Below are 22,838 nucleotides of genomic sequence, written 5' to 3'. Positions count from 1 at the left end.
CATATATAACGTGTGTCCATGAGGTGCTGAGCTGGTCTGTATGATGCTGTCCTTTATAGAATGATCACCAGATCACATACATATAACTACAAGCGGTTAATATATATTTATATGTATTGTCTTTATTTATATAAAACTAACATATTCCTCAGTGCTGTAAATGCAATGGTCACAAATAACAAGTACGCTGAGAGAGAAAGAGAGAGGGAGATAGGTGATAGAGAAAAGAGAAAGGAGAGGAGAGGAAAGAGACAGAGATGATAGAGAACTAGAAAGAAAAGACGAGTGAGGGAAAAAAGACGGGTAAAACAACAGATATTATAGAAAAAAAGAGATAGAGGACAGTGATGACAGAGAGAGCAGAAACAGAGACAGTAGAACAAGAGGTGAGATAGAGAAATAATAGACGGGATGAGATAGAGGGGATAGAGACGATAGAGGTGGGAGATGATAGAGAGAATTGATAGATCCAGATGATAGAGGTGGGAGAGTTGATAAAGAGATGGTAGAGGGGGAGATAACTAATAGAGGGGAGAGATTATAGAGCGGGAAAGAGATTATTGATATAAATGATACAGGGGGGAGAGACATGATAGAGGGGAGAAATATAAGAGAGATGTTAGAGGAGGAAGATGATACAGAGATTATAGAGTTCATAGATAATAGAGGGAGGGGAGAGATAATAGTGGGGAGGGGAGATTAAATGGTTGAGAGTTGATAGAGGAAGAGGGTGAGAGTTGAAAGAGCAGGAAGAGAGATGAGATAGATATGATAGAGGGCGAGATGATAGAGGTGGGAGGGACATGATAAAGATAGATGAAAGTTTATAATACAGATTATGATGATAGAGAGATGGTAGATTGGAGATTAAGATGATTGAGACAGAGGGGAAAGATGATGGGGTGATTATAGAGGGGGAGATGATAGAGACTGGAGAGAGAGAGATTATACAGAAAAGCTGCAGGACTCCTGGTGCACAAGAGCAGCAACAATCTGGAGTCTCTGATTACTGATCTATACCAATGTTATTAACATGTATTTCCCAGCAGATAATGACACCTTGTATAAATCACTGTTATTAGTTCTCCAACCTCTGGCTGCAAATGAGACTCCGACTTGTTCTGTTTGTCTGAAACATCTTCCAGCCGACCCAGTGACTCATTTACTGGAGCAGCCAAAGAGCTTGTACCATAATAATAGGAGCGGGGTCTAATAATCGCTGTCCCTATATGTTATATATTATAGATTGTCAGCTTGTTAAGCAGCGCCCTCTGACCTTTGTGCTATTTATAGAGCAGCGTGGAGAATGCTGGAGCTATATAAATATTATGGCTATACCGCTGGATTAGATGGAACCAGTGCGACTGGACCACGACCACACAAATGACGAGAGGATCCCATGTCCATTGTTGCACCTCATAATAAAGAAGCAGATAAATTAGAATATTAACAATCTGACAGCAAAGAGGAAAACAAACTGCTGAGATTAAACTGTATCAGAAAAGCTCCATCCAGATACCCGGCACTGTTACGGGATTGTTAGGAGCAGATATTTCAGGCACAGAAGGAAGAATCAAGCGATGGGAAACAACAGCAGATGAAGACATTATCTGCACAAGAATAAAACAAGGAGCCGCAGTCATCCCAAAGCCGGATGTTAAACATGAAATATAACGTGAGAACTGAGCGTCACACTAATAAATAGATAGACACAAAAAATAAGAAACAACTTTGACTGTTGTGAATCGCTGCGACAATAATCCAAAGTATGATAATATAATGCAGCAATTCTGTGTGCTGACACCAGAGATCTGTGCACTGAGCAACCACCAGATTATGTGACCTAAGAAACTAAACCTAGAATGTGAGCTGCAGTAGATCATCTATGGCCAGAAACACACACAGAGAACCAGGAACTAGAGTCCACCAAGTCCTCACACAGGGGAGATTCAGGAACAGTAAATCCACCTACGTCTTGGTATGGATGTTTTATAGATATTGTGTATAATCTCGAGGTGACTGGAAGCCACTAGAGATGGAATTGGATGAGATTATGGATGGAACAAATCAGATTAACTATAAATTTGTTATGAAGATCATAGAGAACGAGGGGCTCAGGATAGAGAGAGGAACCAGGGGATGAGATCAGAGAGAGGATGAGGACAAAGAGAGGAATGAGGGGTTGAGGACAGAGTGAGGAACCAGGGGTCAGGATAGAGAGAGGAATCAGGGGATGAGATCAGAGAGAGGATGAGGACAAAGAGAGGAACCAGGGGTGAGGACAGAGAGAGGAATCAGGGGCTGAGGACAGAGAGGAACGAGGGGTTGAGGAGAGAGAAAGGAACGAGAGGATGAGGAAAGAGAGAAGAACGAGGGGATGAAGATAGAGAGAGGAACGTAGGGATGAGGACAGAGAGAGGAACCAGGGGATGAGGACAAAGAGAGGAATGAGGGTTAAGGACAGAGAGAGGAACCAGGGGTGAGGATAGAGAGAGGAATCAGGGGCTGAGGACAGAGAGGACCTAGGGGTTGAGGACAGAGAGAGGAACGTAGGGATGAGGAAAGAGAGAGGAACGAGGGGTTAAGGACAGAGAGAGGAACGTAGGGATGAGGAAAGAGAGAGGAACGAGGGGTTGAGGACAGAGAGAGGAACATAGGGATGAGGACAGAGAGAGGAACAAAGGGATAAGGACAGAGAGAGGAACAAAGGGATGAGGACAGAGAGAGGAACCAGGGGATGAGGACAGAGAGAGGAACGAAGGGATGAGGACAGAGAGAGGAACGAGGGGTTGAGGACAGAGAGAGGAACGAGGGGATGAGGACAGAGAGAGGAAAGAGGGGATGAGGACAGAGAGAGGAACGATGGGATGAGGACAGAGAGAGGAACGATGGGATGAGGACAGAGAGAGGAACGAGGGGATGAGGACAGAGAGAGGAAAGAGGGGATGAGGACAGAGAGAGGAAAGAGGGGATGAGGACAGAGAGAGGAACGAGGGGATGAGGACAGAGAGAGGAACGAGGGGATGAGGACAGAGAGAGGAACGAGGGGATGAGGACAGAGAGAGGAACGAGAGAGGAACGAGGGGATGAGGACAGAGAGAGGAACAAGGGGATGAGGACAGAGAGAGGAACGAGGGGATGAGGACAGAGAGAGGAACGAGGGGATGAGGACAGAGAGGAACGAGAGGATGAGGACAGAGAGAGGAACGAGGGGATGAGGACAGAGAGAGGAACGAGGGGATGAGGACAGACAGAGGAACGAGGGGATGAGGACAGACAGAGGAATGAGGGGATGAGGACAGACAGAGGAACGAGGGGATGAGGACAGATAGAGGAACGAGGGGATGAGGACAGACAGAGGAACGAGGGGATGAGGACAGAGAGAGGAACGAGGGGATGAGGACAGAGAGAGGAACGAGGGGATGAGGACAGAGAGAGGAACGAGGGGATGAGGACAGAGAGAGGAACGTGGTGATGAGGACAGAGAGAGGAACGTGGTGATGAGGACAGAGAGAGGAACGTGGGGATGAGGATAGAGAGAGGAATGAGGGGTTGAGGACAGAGAGAGGAACGAGAGGATGAGGACAGAGAAAGTTACGAGGGGTTGAGGACAGAGAGAGGAACGAGGGAATGAGGACAGAGAGAGGAACGAGGGGATGAGGACAGAGAGAAGAACGAGGGGATGAGAATTTCTGCATTGGCTGTGTGAGGGGCAGCTGATGTTTCTATACTGGAGAACAGTTGGGAGTTTCCTGGTTACAGTTTTCTAATTGTATTAAAGACTCCAGAATTTCCATTCTGCCTCAACAATACAGGTCTAGCCTTGATTGCTTTGTGCTATATTAACAGAGGTACTTTAAAGACTTCCTCTAGTTTTTCACTTTGCATAGTAGTTTGTGGTGTATATCAAGTTATCATTCCAGGAAATGAACAGTATATTTTAAGATAAACAGGTATAAATCATTTGTCGTAACATTTGGGACATAGAGAAACGGGAGTGGGACTCAGCTCAGGATCCCCCTGTGTGTCCCTCCGTCGTCTGCTATGAGCTGGAATAACAGTTTCCTAAATATACTTGTTTAATTCAATCAGAAGTTTTATTTGACGCTTATCTTAATGGACTTTCCTGAATATAATTAGATCTTATTCCTTCACAAAGAGGAAAGTGCGACACTCTCAGAGCCCCATTTACTGGTGGTGTTAAAAAAATCCAAGAATTCAAATCTCCTCTCTCAGCCTCCCACAAAAGAAGCAATTGGCTTTAGCAGACTTCATCTTCATAGTATGTCCCTTTGTGAGTCTCCACTGACCATTAAAAGCCCATTCTGAGATCTCATGCAGCTGTTTTTTAATACGACAGAGCTATTGTGATGCAAAGGGAGAGGCCCAGAGGGTGCCCGGATTAATGGCTACAAAGACATTTAAAAGCACTTCACCTCCTTTTAGAATTGTGTCCTTTAAGTATCTAATGCCATAGAAAAACACTATTGGTTTCCCCGTTATTGAATGTGAACCCGGTAACCAGGTCAGAGCTCGCTCATTCCTCCGACACACCCCAATCAGTCGGCGCAAATTGTTTCTCAGAACGTCAGCGCAGTTTATTTATTGGATTTACACAGTTCACAGATTCAGCCGAGGAGACGCGTTCAGGGATTTAGGTCTTAATCTCCTGGCTATACGGAAAAACGCTCAACTTTCTCGGCTGGGCGTCTAGACGCTGCGAACAGCGAAGCTCAACCCTGTGCGCAGCGGTAACATACAAAATATTATAGAATCAGTATATTATGTATTATAGAATTATACCTCTTACATGGCAGAGGTTTGAAATAAATAAACACATTTGCCTGTGCTTTCTAACCATGCCTACGTATAATCAGACTTATTTATTCACTCTCCACTGGGATACGGCACAGCTCTGCCATGCTCTCTGCATCGCATACAGTTGCACAAAACATACATCAAGTCATGGCTGAAAAACACAGACATAAGCTGGAAAGAAGAAGTATTTAAAATGTAAAAGTATTTACATTTTTTAAAAAATCGCAAGAGGGCGCCTATAAGCCAATAAATTAAAGTTAACTGAAATTGTTTTCCGAATGAGTAGAAAAACAATGCAACTTACATTAGAGCTTTTTGCAGCATTAACAAATTTTTATGTAAATATCTATGACGTTCTAATAGCATTGACCCCCTGGGGCTGAGCTGTAGGTGGCCGTGAGATGACCCTGATGCCAGGATTCAGTAACCGTGGACTGGCAGCTTAGTGTTTGCTGAACTTTGGGATAGGATATAAACCCAACACAGAGGCATTGTGAGTAGACATCATAGGCAAATCGAGGGGGGTTTCCTAGTGTCCGGAAACCCCCCTCCAAGCCTGGGGCACTGTATAATTGAGGTGGCTGGACCCTGCTCCCGCTTCACACAGCTCTGCTTGAAAAGGGAGAGCATTGCCCATGTATATTATGGGGATAGGGAGAGTTGGAGAGCAGCCAAGCACTGTCTAAAATTATAGCCAGGCCCCCATGCATGCTGGTCACACCCTCTGGCAGCGTGGTGTGGAAACCCCCCTCTACAAATCCTGTGTTTGCCCCTGGACATGGGGGGGAACAGGGGTAGGACAACACATGACCCAACTATAGACAGAGATTTGCGGTAGTCTCAATCTGCCCCTACCAGGTGGGGGCGCTACCGTTACAAAAGAAACGTTACACTTTTGGGTGCTTAAATTGTTTTTACAGTCTATATAACTTGGATTGTACAATAAATTCTTCCTCAACCGTCAGATAACACGTTGTGTCACTGACCGCTGCTGAAACATCATCCATTCTCATAGTATCACTAGTTCGGCAACCCCTCTTACTTACGTCTAGATGCTGAGGGATTCTATTCAAGTGAATGGAGAGAGACATTTACGGAGCATTTCTGAGAAGTGTCAAATTGCTTCACACAGGCTCCAAAACCAGCCGTAGTGAGACACAGCCAGCGATAATCATTTTATGCTGAATGCGAGTTATGGAACATTAATTATACTGATTGTGAAGTTTTCTAGCAGTCACCAAAGACCGGTCCGGACTTGTCAGGTTTTTGCCTTTGAAGAAAACAACTGACAAAACTCCTAACAAGTTTATCCTTGTAAAGGGAAATGTACCTTCAAACAACTTTAACTTATTGCTTTCCTGCAGCCTTTACCTAATATATTGCTTCTTTCTTGGCACCTTACATCTGTATTTTTCAGCTGTGTGTATATATCAACAGGCCGAGTAGTTTACTGTTACACAACACAAAGCTGCTCTCTGGATACAATGATAATAGAGCAGCGGAGTCGTGTTATATTCCAAACAAAAGCAAATAACTCTGCCAGATGATATGAAAAATGACTGAAGAGCACAAAATGAAGCCAGAAAAATATAACATTATTTTTAGAAAAAGCTGCAGGAGGGTGCGAAGACTCACAAGATGTAATATATATTATATTATATTATACGTTATAGGCCACTTCTTATCCTAGAAAAACAGAGAAGAATTTACCAACATTGCAAACTTTCACCAAACCGCAGGAACCAATCAGCGAGCTTTTTATCACGTTAGACAATGAAAGCACATTTGTGATTGGCTGCTGTGGTATAGCGATTAGATTAGTTGCTTCACAGCGTTAGGGTCAAGGGGTCAAATGGGGTTCTGTGCGCGGAGTCTGTGTGATCTCCATTTCAATTTCCTCCCATGGTCCAAAGCGTTGGGTGTCTGACTTCTAACTAAATTAGCTCTCGTGTACCTGAGGCAGGGACATTAGATTGTAAGCTCCACTGGGACTGAACTGAATATATAAACTCTCTTGTACTGTACTGTGTCATATGTTGGTGCTATATAAAGAATGTTTAATAATAAAAAAAATGATTTCACTCCCCTGTATCATCCTGCGGAGGAGGTTCAATAGAAATTCAATTTCACCTGCTAGAACGAGTTTCACATCGCAGAACAACATCTACAGAACATCTACAATTCATCACAAAACTTACTTGTATATAGGTTTCCCATTAACATTTATTTATATAGCACCATCATATTCCGTAGCGTCTTTACAATTGGGAACAAACAAGACTGGGTATTAACAGACAGACAAAGCGGTAAGAGGGCGCTGTTTGTCAGCCTACAATCTATACATTATTGTCCCATCCAGATGTTTTATACCAACTGATCTACGGCTGAAATAAAGCTAACAAACAGGACATTTCTGACTCCAGTAAGAACGTATCAGACATAAAGAACGTGTCCGACGGCTGCGAGCTGTCACTATATGGCAGCCTCAGTATATGTTAGCACAGGATAGTGAGCGGGGAGATTGATACAATAATAGAGACAGACGCCGAGACAAGAACGTGACTGGTACGCGGACTTCAACTTGATACAATGTTACTATTTACTTAACTGCAGTTCCTCCTCAGCTTCTAAAGACATTTCCTTAGCGGACCATTTATGTGTCATGGGCTGGATGATAAACGACCGTGACGTACAAGGTGTTGGGGATAAGGGTCAGATGTTATCTTAATAAAGGTCTGAAAACCTCTGTGGGTTATTGAAACCATACTGTGCCTTTGGCTTGTAATTGCTTTTCACGAGGCAAAGAGCCTGAAGAATACCTGTCAGATCCAATTAGCCACCTTGTACGGGCGTCTCGGAGCTGTGTACTCGCCAGGACCGCCGTGAAGGACTGTAGCACAATGCAGGGTTCAGTTACGCACCCTGGACATTTAAAATTATTTATTTAATGTGTTTTTAACGCAAGTGAGGTGTATGGAAGCGGTTTTGAAAATAAAAATCATTAAACCGAGTGAAACCCTCCATATTTGCATTTTTATGTAAGTTTAACTTGCGTTTCACTACAAGTTCTTTCAGTGTCTCTGACGCACCTCAACACAGGGGTAAATTTATATTAAAACGCATATGAAATGGGTACATAAACACTTCGTTTTATATGCATTTTTGTTGCAACCTCTTACATCAAGGAACTTTTTTTTATCCTTGGTTGATCTGGGACGAGTACTTTTAGCTGCGTCGTTTTGTGCGTTCTCTCCTGACAGACGGGACCTCCCCTGCCCAGCGGCACGGTATCTCCTGACAGACGGGACCTCCCCCGCCCTGCGGTGCATTCTCTCCTGACAGACGGGACCTCCCCCGCCCTGCCGTGCATTCTTTCCTGACAGACGGGACCTCCCCCGCCCTGCGGTGCATTCTCTCCTGACAGACGGGACCTCCCCCACCCTGCGGTGCATTCTCTCCTGACAGACGGGACCTCCCCCACCCTGCGGTGCATTCTCTCCTGACAGACGGGACCTCCCCCGCCCTGCGGTGCATTCTCTCCTGACGGACGGGACCTCCCCCACCCTGCGGTGCATTCTCTCCTGACGGACGGGACCTCCCCTGCCCAGCGGTGCGTTCTCTCCTGACAGACGGGACCTCCCCTGCCCAGCGGTGCGTTCTCTCCTGACGGACGGGACCTCCCCTGCCCAGCGGCACGGTATCTCCTGACAGACGGGACCTCCCCCGCCCAGCGGTGCGTTCTCTCCTGACAGACGGGACCTCCCCCGCCCAGCAGCGCGGTATCTCCTCACCTCTGCAAACAGTTCTTATATATAGTATCGCACTCAATGCTCTATTAACTCCCAGGACCAGACATGACAGGGAACGGGAGCGGGAACTGGGTCCTCCCCCCAGGAGGACTATTGAGAAACCATCAGAGAACGAGTAGACACCAGTTCGATTTCCACTCTAATCAAAGAGAAGGCATAGAAAGTTTACTACAGATTGTGTGTGTGTATGTTAGGGATTTAGATTGTAAGCTCCAATGGGGCAGGGACTGATGTGAATGAGTTCTCTGTACAGCGCTGCAGAATTAGTGGCGCTATATAAATAAATAGATGATGATGATGATGTTGATGATACAGATGATCGCTCAGTCCTGACCAGGTGACCCCGATTATCCCTCTACCATACAGCCTGCCAGGGAGGATGTGGCCGCCAAAGTACGTTCATAAATATCTGGAGGTCATAGCCAAAAATACCCCCCATCTGGGATAGAGTGAGAGCCCTCTGCTCGCTCCTTCCGTGCCATCCGACAGGACCCGTGGTCCTTCCTACTCTCATTTTCTCCATTGTTCTGCACAAGATGGAGATTCAGACAGTCAGAAATTGGATTTTCGCTGGAGACCAGACGGGCTGGGAAGGTTCAGTTGCATTCAGCCGCCTTGGAGACCACCGCTCAGACCTCATGTGAAATCAGGTTAACTGATTTCTACTGGAAAGTACAAAACTTCATCTAAATGCTTAATATCAGTTTATGACGGATATCACCCGTCATTAAGGGTGAGTATATTTCCATCCTGTAACGAAAGTAGAGATGAAACAAAGGAATGGACCCGAGCAAGAAGCAAATGACTGAACACAGCCGGGGGAAAAAAGTCGTCAATTCCCCACACGTCAGTAAGAAGAAACAGATGTCAGCAAAATCAGATATCGAACAAAGTCAGTGTTAGCTGCAGAGAACTTAACGTTGTATTTACAAAACTGTGTCCTTGTTATCAGTGCTGTTTTGTTTAAAATCCACGGTTAAATTTGACCAAAGAAACTGCAAAATTCCAATGAAGTTCACGGGTCTAAAACTAACAGTTTGGGCTGTTTGTTGGTAACTTCAAATTAAGAAATAATTCCTTCAGCATCACGGGACCGATACCGACCCACCAGTGGTTCTAGACTGGTGTTTGTGAAGGCGTCTCGGCTTGTGGTGGCCGACCATAGAGTGCAGTCTGTAGGACAGACCAGCAAATTAGTGTCAGGCAGGAGAGGGTTAACCTTTCTGCTGGGTGAATAAAATGATTTCACATATGGACCGGACGAGGCTAAATGAGAGGCAGCCTGCTGCTGTCTAACAGTTGTGGAACTACAAGTCTCAGCGTGTCAAAGACTGCCCAGGGCTGGATAAACTGGTCTCAGTAAGGACTAGCGTGTGCTTTCTCCTTGTTCAATGGCTGGGGCTGGAAGTTACAATGAGGACGTGATCCGCTAAGTGGAAATGATGGCGGAATACAAGGTACTCAGGACATTCACACACATCCAGGACGTGATCAGACAATTTCCCTTTGTACTCATCACTTCCTGAGCAAAGTCTCCTCTAAATGTAACTGCTACAAGATGGCGGATACCTGACTCAGAGTGCCCCCTTTACTGTCTGTAGTAATAATCTGCAGAATAACCATAGAGATCTGCAGAGCATCGCCCTGTTTCAGCTACCGGCACATTGATATATTTCACCTTGTACTGATAAACTAGGAATTCCAAAGAAAACTCTGTTCCTGGACATAGTTTCTTGCTGGAGCTCGGTTATTCCGGTTACTTACGCCACTTTTACTGACGCTATTATGGGCACAGCGATGCCAGAAAGAGTAATAATGCAAGTTTGGATGTATGAAAACTATAATTCACATATGAGCCATCAACAGCGACCGACCCAGGGACAATAACAGAATCCTGGTGGAATAGAGATCGGTGCGTCTGGTGTTGCAGAAATACAATTTCCGTCTCTGTATGACCGAAAGGAGTTTTCATTTTATTGTCACAATTTGCTCATTCTATTCCCTGACGAAACTGGTGCACAGGCAACGCTGCAAGAACAGGTGCTGTAACTAATAGCAACCAATCAGGTTCTATACTTCTAGTGTAGTTTAGAGAATAACATTAACTTCCGATTGGTTGCTATAGGTTACAGCAACGTTATTATACCGTTATCTGTGCTCCAGTTGTCACCGCCTGCTGCTACCTCGGCCGATCTCTTGCTTACCACATCTGCTGTCCACACGTACTTGTCCGGTTCCACACGAATCCTGGAGGTCCGCGGTCCTGGGAGTTTTCTTAGACACCTCGAAATCCTTTCCTGACAGACGGACGTGGAAGTGCTCCTTGCTGATAGCCTTGCGCAGGGTCCTGATGGTCTTACGCAGCCTCTTCTCCACCTTCCTCCGCACGCAGCTGAAACTGCAGGACTCTGAACGGGCGAGAGAAAAATAATGGTTCTAAAACACCAGGGCACGCCTGCAATGCATTGTGGGTGGCACAAGTTCTGTTTAGAACACTGGGCTCTCGCTAACCTGGTCTTATCGCCTAGTAATCATCACCCATCACCTTTCCACTCAAAACACAAATGTAACAAAACAGGAGATACTTTTTTGCAAGACAGAGAAGCAGAAACGGTCAAAGAGAGAAGCAGCGTCGTGTTCAGTATTCAGAATTTGTATCTGACTCCGCAAAACCAACCTGTCACCTCCTTCTGGTTAGCTTCAAGCTCAAACTGTACGGTTACAAAGGTCTCCTTCGCAGCTGTCTTACGTCCGCTCGCCCGCTTCTTGCACGTTATATTTACGTAGGAAAAGCTTTCATAGACCAGGGTCTGTTTCTCTGTGCGGAAAAGAGGAGATGAAAGAGAAGCCGCAGGCGTGGGATCGGTTATTCCACATTTCGGTAATCACACTCCCTGCATGGCTCAACCGCTGATAAAAGAATCTGGATACAACGTAACAATTTAACACCCCATCTGTTCTTACACCCCCTCTTATTACAGACAAGACTTTCAGATCTCGCTCGAGTGTCTCTGAAATAGATGTTTACGTTCTTATATCCTGCTCATTACAGTGTTTTTATGTCTGATTTTAGCCCAGGAAAGTGTAGGGTTATGTGTAGTCTATAATAATATGTGTCATTAAAATGTTATTTCTTGTTACTAAGTACGTTTAACGATATAAACAGGTTTTAATGTCTGAGCGGCTTCCGAACATTCTAACTGCAAATATGAATCAGTCCTGAGCTGTCTTCACTTCCTTACTTTTTATTTTTGTTGCCAACTTTTTCTTCTAACAATCAAAAAGATAACAGGGATTTATTTAGGAAAACATGAGGGGGGGGTCATCGTCTGACTATATTAGCCAATCCCAGTGGTGATACCAGCAGTCAAATCTCATCCTTTAACCAGCTACATGTATGGCCAAATTGGACACGTACCTGTGCTGGGTTAGGGTTAGGGTTAGTTTAAAATATACCCCCAAGCCGTCCAAACCACACCCATTTTGGGGCGAGGGCACGCCCCCTATCGCTTCTAAGCCAAATAGCCAACTGCAGTAAAACTGTTACATGAATGTATCACACAACACTAAACACCATATTATAAGATAAAATAACATGTCTGACAATACAGCGTGTATAATCTCACTAGGTACTATTGACATAACTAAAGAATGAGGCACTCCAAGCCTCGCGCCTCAGTGATGTCAGTAGTGAACGTATAGGCTGAGAATTGTTTCACGTTACTACAAAATCTGCCGTTAAAACCACAGTTTCGCCCCAAATCCTAATTATTTTCTTCAGGGTGATGCGTCGTACAGTCCCGGGGCGAGTTCATACCTGATAACTTGATGTGGGCGAGACCATGGTACAGATCCGTCCTCTTCATTCGACAAGTCCCGTCGTTCAGTTTAAACGCAACGCTGGTTCTTATCGTGGAAATATCTGAGGAGGGAAAACAAAAAAAATGACAATTACACCGAGATTAATTATTTTGGAAAACTCGTTATTATATGAATGTTTCTGTTTGTTAAACACAAGAAAGATGTTTGGTTAAAAACATTTATTGTTCAAGTTTTCCAGCATTTACCCTGAAAATGTCACCACCGGGGGGCGCCGTTCCACTGGAATCTTTTAAATGGTCTCTAATCAAATAGTTTCCTGTTATATTTATCTATTATAAATATTAGGAGTTACCCTAGTTTCGGTGATGGTGATAATAAAGCTTCATGCAGAGCCCACCATTCAGTAAAGTTCCATTATTGGCTTTCTCTTTCCCATTAACTTTTCCCAGAACTCTCCTGTCAAACACATTAAGGTGCGATAACCCTCCCACACAGCAATAGCTTGGGGCGTTGTATATGTATCTGTGATACTTGACAGCTCCCGTATCACAGATGTAAAGATTTAACCCTCATCCAAAATGATTTACAGACACAGTTGAAATAGACCTCAAAACATCAAGAGGAAACATTTTCCTATCACTGAAGTTCTGTGTTCCATATAGTATCTCAACAACAACATCAAACATGTCCCCGGCTCTGATACGTTTAATCCTTATTTCATATTTATAAGTATCTTGCGTCTGATGCAGAACGGCGTAGGAGGTTAAGTATGACAAGTCGCGGCTACGTCTCGGGGGAAGCGAGAGATAAGTATCTGAAATGTGGTAATTAAGGTAAAACCAACAACTCAGAGATAAAAGTCAATATCGTAATCTCAGAGCAATTATCTGCTGAGGGTTTTATCAATGTTCTAACACTCTCCATAAACAAAGCCGATGTCCAATTACCGGCTGACAAAACGGCTGTTTTGGGGAGAGGGGGGGGGGGGGGGGGGGAGTCTTTAACAAAGACATAAACTATTTTGTCTGAGATACAATATTTTTAAGCTTTGCTTTTATTGTTATGATTTGCAGTGTATACATAACACAATACACATGTTACATAATAGTATTAAATGCTATATAAAGTGCTATTGAATAAGACAAGATCACGGGGGCGTCCAGTTACCTGAGCTGAGGGATTCGTTGGCTCGGGGACGTTTCATTTTCCCGCAAGTGATGGTGTAGGAATCCTGCAGCCCTAAGAATAAAACAGATTACAGTTTTGTAGATGGAGATTTAAATGGAATGGTACTTACTATAGAACCCACAATGATACCTACCTGAGACCTCCCAGGGAGTTTATTTCATAACATGGTTCAAAGAGCAATTATGTGCTGTATCCCATAGCAACCAGTTGTGAGTTTTTATCAGTGTCTAATAACAGCTGACATCCTACTGGTTTCCATGGGTTACAGCACAAGCGTTGTATTTGCACCATTTTATTAAAAAGTAATAAAAAATATTATGCTGGGAACTACAACATAGTGGAATAACTCCTAATACTGGAAGGAGGACTTCTGTATGAAATTACCTGTTGAAAACTCAGACACACACTGTTGCTGCCATGTGACAGACATCAGCTGTCAACATTTGTAACCATGGAAACAATGTAGTCCATTTGTATCCGTGGTTACATATATTACTAAAGAAGATCAGTAATTTTGCACCTAACTACAATGTTATTAAATGAACACAAAGCTATTTTTTATTATAAATAGGTGATTTCTTACAAAAGTCCTATTTCAAGCATCAGGAGTAAATTGTAGCACCTAATAATATATGTTAATTGAAATAATTATTCCAAGTCACCCTTTCAATGTGCCCTAAAGAACCCAGACACAAGGGAGATTTTTCCGCTTTCTTTTCCGCCCCCCCAATCTGTTTTGCATTTTTTTCCCTTCGATTTATTTAAACCCACTGGTGCTGAAGAAATGCAGAGAAATAAATGAGTGCTGTTGGCACATTTTATCTTTCTGTTTTCAATGTCTGGAAACAGCTGATGCAAAAATCCCCTCTGTATCCAGGCAGAATGCAACACTTCAGAATCCCCAGCAACCAATCAGTATCCAGCTCTTATCTGCTTAGTGCCAGGGAGACAATGATAACAAGCGTCTGATTGGTGGTTTCTTCTCCCAGTGATTCTACAATCACAATAAGTCTCCTGAATATTCTCCAGAACTCACAGAACATTGGATGAGGCCTGAAGACCTGTAGGACCACCACACACTGCAGACACGACGGTGTACTCACCGGGAGAGGAGTAGATGCGGGACCGGCAGTTTATGAAACACCGCTCACTTCCACCATTCTTAACACACTGCAGAAAGGCTTTGGGGGGCTCGGGGTCTGAGACGAGGCTCTCTACCTCTAAACAAGATAAAACACATGGGAGCATATTGGTGACATTTTCCTATAGGGGTCCCCTGGCCTGGGGTCATTTTCGGGGGCCAGGACTGTACCTCTAGTGTCCAAACATAATAACATGACCCACAAAACGACATTATGATGCATAGGACATGCTGGGACTTGTTGTTCCACATCAGACTGTCTTCCTTCTGACAACACCGTAAGCGCTGTGGGTGGGATTAACCCTGATTGTTACTGTTTCTATGTAATATGCGCTGCGGAGACAATAGTGAGAAATGGCGCCCAGGTGGGGTCTCCATAGTAACGAGTTAGATTGTTACTACATTATAAAAGGGGAGGAAATGTTTGGTTGCTATAAGTTACAGTAGCTTCTCCACGTGCACCAGTTACAGACATGTCCTTCATAGTCCTTATATAAAGAGCAGAGAGAGGAGAATCATTTCCTTACCTTCTCTGTGCAGTATCACAGCAGACACATACATTATGGAACTGTTCAATGTTTAATCATTGTGTAATTAACGTCAGTGAAAGGGCAAGCAGTGAGAACTAGGGGATAGGTTCAGGGGTGATTGTGTTGTGATATTTTAATTTACAACGAGGGACGTCACTGGGACACTGAATGCAGCTAGAACACAAGATTCCAGTTAATATTGTAAACTTCCCCCAATGTCGGGATGCAGGACTTTCTGTGTCGCACTTTGTGTGGGACGGTTTCCTTTTCAGCTTGTTGGGAGCTTGTGAACGTCCTATGTATTCTCATGTATGAAGTCTTTGTTAGTATCTGGCCTCGGAGAACGAGGCGCAGGGCAGCAAATCAGCCCTAAAGGTCACAGCTGCCTCATACAAAGCTTTTTCTACTTCGTCCCAGTCCGACCTGAGGAATTTTATCTGGAGAAATTTGTTTCTTTATAAAAAATCTCTAACACAAAATGGCAGCTTTAGGTGCACAATCCCAGCATGCAGTGCAAGAAAGGAACCGATGGTGAACATGGAACACAGACCAACATTAACACAGATATCACATACATGCAGACATGCAGAACATTCACAGGGTGAAGAGACAGATTGCAAACATGAAGTATCTCCTGTTTTTTTTTTTCATGTAAAAAAAAAAATTATTTCAATGTTTGTAACATGAGGCGACATATGTGGGTGGATATTCATGCTGAGTTACTATTCTATCATATCACATGGACGGGGAATGTGAGGATGGACTTATATCCAGGTTGAGACGTCTCTGGGAGGGGTGGAGGCATCTTACCCACACAGTCCTTGCGGTTCCAGTGTAACTTGAAGCGGGGAAGACACTGACAGTAGTAATCACCCATCGTATTCACACAGGAGTGTTCACAGCCCCCGTTGTTGATGCTACATTCATTGGTGTCTGGAAAACAGAGATAAGACCAGGAGTGTTTCCCAAAGTGCGGGCGGATTCAGACAAGATGTAATGTAGAGATAGACTCTGACTCATCTCCTGATATACTCTGTGCTGCTGGGTACCCTGCTCCTTCCACTACATAACTCTCAGTCTGTGGCTTCCTGCCTCCTCCATTCCCCTCCTTACATCATGTCACTGCCCCTGTCACATGCAGCCCTGTCCTCACTGACACATCACTCATCTCCTGATATACTCTGTGCTGCTGGGGGACCCGGTTCCTTCCACTATATATCTCTCAGTCCGTGGATTCCTGCTGCCTCCATTCCCCTCCTCACATCATGTCACTGCCCCTGTCACATACAGCCCTGTCCTCACTGACACATCACTCATCTCCTGATATACTCTGTGCTGCTGGGGGACCCGGCTCCTTCCACTATATATCTCTCAGTCCGTGGATTCCTGCTGCCTCCATTCCCCTCCTCACATCATGTCACTGCCCCTGTCACATACAGCCCTGTCCTCACTGACACATCACTCATCTCCTGATATACTCTGTGCTGCTGGGTACCCTGCTCCTTCCACTATATAACTCTGAGTCGGTGGCTTCCTGCTGCCTCCATTCCCCTCCTCACATCATGTCACTGCCCCTGTCACATATAAATGATGTTTCCCCTTTAAGCTCAGTGACTTATCTTACATTGAATACAGACTGCGCCAAGTTTCCAGACTGCTCAGGTTTGGGAGAAAGTTCACTGAATATTTTCGGCTCTTACTAAGTGTGAACTGCTCAGACACGGACAGTTCCCTCCACGTCCGTCCCTCAACAATCGACACTTTCACATAGAACAAGATTTTCCAGCTAGTGGACGACTGGCTGAATAAATTGCTACCAAAAGAAACCACTTGGCATTTAGAGACTGTATTTTTGGCATTTTATGATTCCACGGTGGTCGGACGCTGCACCACAAAAGTCTACAATGCGGTCACGTCAACACTTTATTTCTGAAGAGGGTGCGATTACCGAGGGTTTAACCCCTTGTATCAAACAAGACAAATTTGTATTGAATTACACTTTTTCTTTTTGTGTTTTAAGGGCTTTGTTAAATATAATTCAGTCTTTTACGTGTGTTCAATGTGGAACAATCATATTTAATTTATGCAAATCTGTCTAAGATTATTATTTCAAACTGAAGCAACAACAACCAAAACAATTATAGTGTCCACTATGGTAGATAAACATTGTGTATATACATAATGGACATCTCACAACCATTGTGTAACCTAATGCACATATCATCAAATAGCTTGTTAATTACATAGTGATATATTCTGCAGATTATTACATTACTGACCTCTCTAGAGATCCGCAGAACATTGCTCTGTCCCATCTACCCCCTGACAGATACATACTGATATATTCTGCAGATTATTACATTACTGACCTCTCTAGAGATCCGCAGAACATTGCTCTGTCCCATCTACCCCCTGACAGATACATAGTGATATATTCTGCAGATTATATTACTGACCTCTCTAGAGATCCGCAGAACATTGCTCTGTCCCATCTACCCCCTGACAGATACATACTGATATATTCTGCAGATTATTACATTACTGACCTCTCTAGAGATCCGCAGAACATTGCTCTGTCCCATCTACCCCCTGACGGGTACATACTGATATACTCTCCAACACATCTTACATTTGGAAATCAGAAATACTCCTAAACTGGTGTTATTTTCACCACTTAATAATATAGTAATTTGCAAAATTGTTGCTGTTTACATTATGCTGTCACCACAGAGTTTGTCTATTGCTACAATTATGTTGTTACATTTATAACCGTGGGTGTGATACAGACAGAGCTGGAGGTACTTGGGGATATATCTTATTATTTGTTACTTATTTGGAGCTAAAATGTAAATATATTCGCTTGGTATTCAGTGGGACCCGGCTGCTGACGTCACCCGTCTGTACACGAGGTTCTGCAGAGATCGCAGCCATAGATGGGGTCAGAGAGGAGAAAATCTGTCACCAGTGGTGAATGTTCAACTCACTCTACTATAATACAACCATTGTAGCATATCCCCAGCGTCAGGTATAAATACTCCACGTTTATCCAGAAACTCGTCAAGCTGTTTACAGGAAGCCACTGGGACTTGCTAACGAGACTGGTCATTTACTGCTATAATTGTCTGGTAATTACAATTATAAAGCCCCGAGCACTGCAGCTAAATGACTACGTAGTAACTGAAGCAGATATAAGTCTGATTCCTCTGTACGGTGCTGAATCTGCAGCTTGTAATAAACGTCTGAGAAATAATGTTGAAATCACTCAAGTTCATTGAACCTAATCACAATTTGAATGCAGGGATTTAACTCCACCCCTTTTGTGACATCACTCACTGAGTTCATCAGCCGGCCCCCACATACGCTGCAGACACTCTGTGCTGCTGTTCGAGTTCCAGCAGAGGCAAAAAGCCAGGACTGAGAGAACACTTGTTTTCCTGATTGTATCAATACAATAATACAATACAATAATATATAAAATATACACAATAATTCTCTAAAAAATATAGAGGAAGCTATTAAAACCTACAATCTTGCCTCTCCCACTCTAGCGCAGGATGTACTTACCTCCACAATGCGTTATTCCGTAGAGCGTGTAACCCTTGTCACATGTGCAGGCAAAGGATCCTGGGTAATTAATACAGGTGTGGTCACATGTTCGTTCAAAGGAGCATTCGTCGACATCTGAAATTAACAAAATGACGTTAATCACTCATTAGCCAAGTAGCCAATACATTCGTTATAAGGAGACAAAGCAATATTGATGACAACTAGCGATCTGATAGCTGCATTGTTTTATATATATATATATATATATATATATATAAATATACATACACACACACATATAGATTCAGCTTGCAAAGGGCCGCTTGGTGTGTGCACGTAATGAACACGTATGACACACACATGTTCTGTATGGCTTATGGCTATCAGACTGGGAGCACACGGGTACACGCTGACAGGCAGAAGTTCCTGTATGTCTGGTGATTGCTGCCAGAAAATTCTATTATCTGCACGATTTGGAGAATGTCCCAATTTTAACAATAAAATGAAATACAATCGTCAGTCTATTCCTGGAGCTTCGCTGCAGATTGCATAAGATGTAAAGTGTAATGGAGTATTTCCTCCCCTTGGATAATAAATAGCAGAAAACACGTCCCACATGACCTAAGCAATAACCAAAGACCTAGGGGTAAATGTATGAAGCTCCGGGTTCTTCAACACCCGCGAGTTCGGCGTCTTCAGTGCTTAAATTTAAAGCGGCGCTGCCTTGTAAAGGGAAGTTTCCCTTTACAAGGCAGCGCCGCTTTAAATTTAAGCGCTGAAGACGCCGAACTCGCAGGTGTTGAAGAATGCGGAGCTTCATACATTTACCCCCTAGTGATAAATAGTAGGGAAGAAACTTAAATAGCAAAACATATCACGTTATTTATTTATTTATAAAATCCGGCCATTAGCATGTATACAAGCCCCGTAATCTGTACACAGCTCCGAGAGGAATTATCTCTATCCAGCGGCTTCTGTACTGACCCAGAGTGATGCAAGATAGAGAAGCTCCACCATATAATACACAGGCCTTACTATACAGGGTTATTTCCCCATTATATTACTATTATGTGGATTATATTCACAGACAGGGTCCAATGTGTACAGAACTGGGACACGTTCCTGTACTCACATTTACATGTCTCCAAACCTTTACTATGCCATGTATTCAGAGAACTAATAATTCACAAGACCAAGGTCAGGCCTGGCCAAGCTGCGGCTCTCCAGGTGTTCGGAAACTACAAGTCCCAGCATGCCCTGCCAGGTATTGGCTGGCTATCTACTGGCAAAGCATGCTGGGACTTGTAGTCTCACAACACCTGGAGAGCCGCAGGTTGGACCAGGCTTACCTAATGCCTCATCCTTTAAAGCTTCTTCAACACACACACAGTGAAAGCTGCCATTTTGTGGGCTAAGCCCAGAATCAGCAGGAACTAATGACATCCTGGAGGCACAGTAGGCATGAAGTCACAAAATGGCTGCCTCCACCGTGTAGAAGCGACAGGAAGGGAAGATGATTTGAGACTGCCATTATGTTCCTATAATGATTTCCCTGCTGCAGATATGGTTTCCTTCGTTCAGACACCGCCCACCCAGCAATGAAGGGGTTATCTGGATTGGGGACCAGACTTCATCCATCCTGCCTGTCAGTAATTAGCGCCGGTACCTTGACAGGATCTCTCGTCTGTGAGTAACTTGTACCCAGACCGGCAGCTGCAGTCGAAGCTCCCGACCGTGTTCCTGCAGAAATGGTCACATCCTCCGTTGCTGCTCTGGCACTCATCAACATCTGAAATAGGGACAAATCAGTCATGTTTCCTGACAAGAGCTTTCCCTGGAGGGGGGGTCTGCACATGGCTCAAGGGCCAGACGTGTGGTGGGTCTCCCTAGGTTTCATTTCCTGAAAGTGTTTTGTGCCTATTGCAATATATAGATATATATATATACACACACACATATAAACATACAAGTATATACAGGGTGATTCAAAAGTCGCAGTACACCCTTTTATTTCAAAAACTCTACAGGAATTGGGCCGATTGGCCGATTTCAAGATAGCGCCCATGTTTGGTTCATACCAAAAAAGATAGACCACGTCACCCATACCTTACTGGAGTATTCAGGTTTCCCAATTTCCTGTAGAGTTTTTGAAATAAAAGGGTGTACTGCGACTTTTGAATCACCCTGTATATATATTCAGAGACCTACACTTCACCCGGGGTATATCCGTCTCCTGACAAATTCACCTGTGACTTTCTATATAAATGAAAGGGTTTGTAGCCCTGTGAACATTCCCTCATGTACCCCAACCAACCTCCGGCACCTCACAATTAGGAGGGATAAAGCCCAGCAGCGATATCACCTCTCTCCTCTCCCAGCAGTCAGTGCTACAGTAATGGTGGGGGGTCCAGAGAAGTGGGGGGGGGGGTCACATCGGACACCAGATGAATTATTGCATTGCTAAGTTTACCGGCACAATTCGCTAAATCGTTTTGCTAAGTAAAGCAAAAAAATAAAAACTACCATTTTGCCTGGTCATTTGGCCACTAGGTGGTGCTGTTTGATTGGCATTTATAACCAAAATTTAATTTTAAGTTGACCAAATAGTGATGTAAAAAAAAAATGAAGCTATATAAGAAAAAAAACTGATGCTGAAGGGCTGAAGGTTTCCTGACTCTTTATAGAACAATAAAGTGGATCTAAGCTGTGGTTATAAGTAGTTTATCTTAGCAGCAGACGGTGTAACAGACCTTCCAGGACTTCCCTAGAACTGTAATTACTGCCAAACCCGTCTCTATAACTCATCCTCCCCTGGACGTATCCGCCTCACCTTGGCTCACGCACCTCTGTTTAGAAGCCAAAACTTTACATTTACATGAAGACTGCCGGCAGCTCACCGCCGATCCCAGCCCTAATTGACGCGTATCCCACCTTTACAAGTCTTGCCATCAAACTGCAGCGTGAATCCCACAGGGCAGCTGCAGCGTACGCCCGTCGACGTGTCCCGGCATGTGCGGTCGCACCCACCGTTATTCACAGCGCACGTTTCTAGAAGAGAGAGTCACGGGTGATTATCATTAATGTTACTATGTATCAGCGTGACATAACACACGGTATATATAGCTGCGCTGACCGGCTACACCTACAGGGTCAGTACAACCTTTACCGGATAATGATTATATTATATAATCACCGGACAATCCATCATTTATCATCATTTCCCCCTTCAACCTGGTGTCTCCAATATACTGACCCCTAACTCTCCAGATTGAATATTTGGGCTGGTCCCTGGTGGTCCGTACACTGATCCCCTCTTACCCATCACCAGTCTGCGTTTCACCCTCTTGTCCATCTCGGCCACGGAGGTAGAATTGCTGTCAGGTTCCTCTTTCTCTGGTGAGTAAAAGAGACCAGCGCTTGGGTCATTCTGGAGCAACTAAAACGTTCACTTACAGCAGGCCTGTCCAACCTGCGGCCCTCCAGGTGTTGTGAAACTACAAGTCCCAGCATGCCCTTCCAGCTTTCAACTGGTTGTCTACTGGCAAAGCATGCTGGGGCTTGTAGTTTCACAACACCTGGAGGCCCGCAGGTTGAACAGGCCTGACTTACAGCGAGTGAACTCTGCAAATAACGTATTTAAGTGAAGACTTTTTAATCCCGTAAAGCAGTGAGAAAAGATTCATGAACAGGGCTCAGGGGGGGTCGTGGGGCCGCTCCCAGCTCGCAGTATCCGACACACCCCAAAATGGGTTTTATTTTATATTTACAATTAAATGTGGCTCGTTTCTAAAGTCTTAAAGTTAAGAAAAAAGTTACAATATTCCTGTGTAATATATGTCGTACTAATAGTAATATTCACACTGACCAACACAAGTCTTGGCGTCCGTCTGCAGCGTGTACTTCGGGTGACACACGCAAACCGGTCCAGTATCAGTTTCATTACACGTATGCTGGCAGCCTCCGTTTCCATGATTACAGGTCACT

At 44.1% G+C, this 22,838-nt stretch overlaps 1 protein-coding gene across 3 annotated transcripts in view; it reads right to left on the bottom strand.

Moving 5' to 3' along the window:
* Window positions 1–22,838, bottom strand: part of SCUBE2 (signal peptide, CUB domain and EGF like domain containing 2) — a 57,489-nt gene that overhangs the window by 12,999 nt on the left and 21,652 nt on the right. For 2 of the 3 annotated variants that reach the window (XM_075188518.1, XM_075188519.1), the window contains exons 6-16: window positions 22,720–22,836; window positions 22,173–22,247; window positions 21,786–21,902; window positions 20,521–20,643; window positions 18,873–18,989; window positions 16,119–16,241; window positions 14,741–14,857; window positions 13,617–13,688; window positions 12,445–12,549; window positions 11,305–11,445; window positions 10,832–11,035 (exon numbers count right to left, since the gene is read on the bottom strand). In XM_075188518.1, the coding sequence (XP_075044619.1) occupies window positions 10,832–11,035; window positions 11,305–11,445; window positions 12,445–12,549; window positions 13,617–13,688; window positions 14,741–14,857; window positions 16,119–16,241; window positions 18,873–18,989; window positions 20,521–20,643; window positions 21,786–21,902; window positions 22,173–22,247; window positions 22,720–22,836 (1,311 nt within the window). The remainder of the gene's footprint in view (window positions 1–10,831; window positions 11,036–11,304; window positions 11,446–12,444; window positions 12,550–13,616; window positions 13,689–14,740; window positions 14,858–16,118; window positions 16,242–18,872; window positions 18,990–20,520; window positions 20,644–21,785; window positions 21,903–22,172; window positions 22,248–22,719; window positions 22,837–22,838) is intronic. The other variant, XM_075188521.1, reaches the window with a different exon arrangement.

The sequence above is a fragment of the Mixophyes fleayi genome, chromosome 10 (assembly GCF_038048845.1).
Source record: "Mixophyes fleayi isolate aMixFle1 chromosome 10, aMixFle1.hap1, whole genome shotgun sequence".
In the NCBI taxonomy this organism is placed as follows: Eukaryota; Metazoa; Chordata; class Amphibia; order Anura; family Limnodynastidae; genus Mixophyes; species Mixophyes fleayi.
This window is presented reverse-complemented; position numbering and strand designations above follow the sequence as displayed.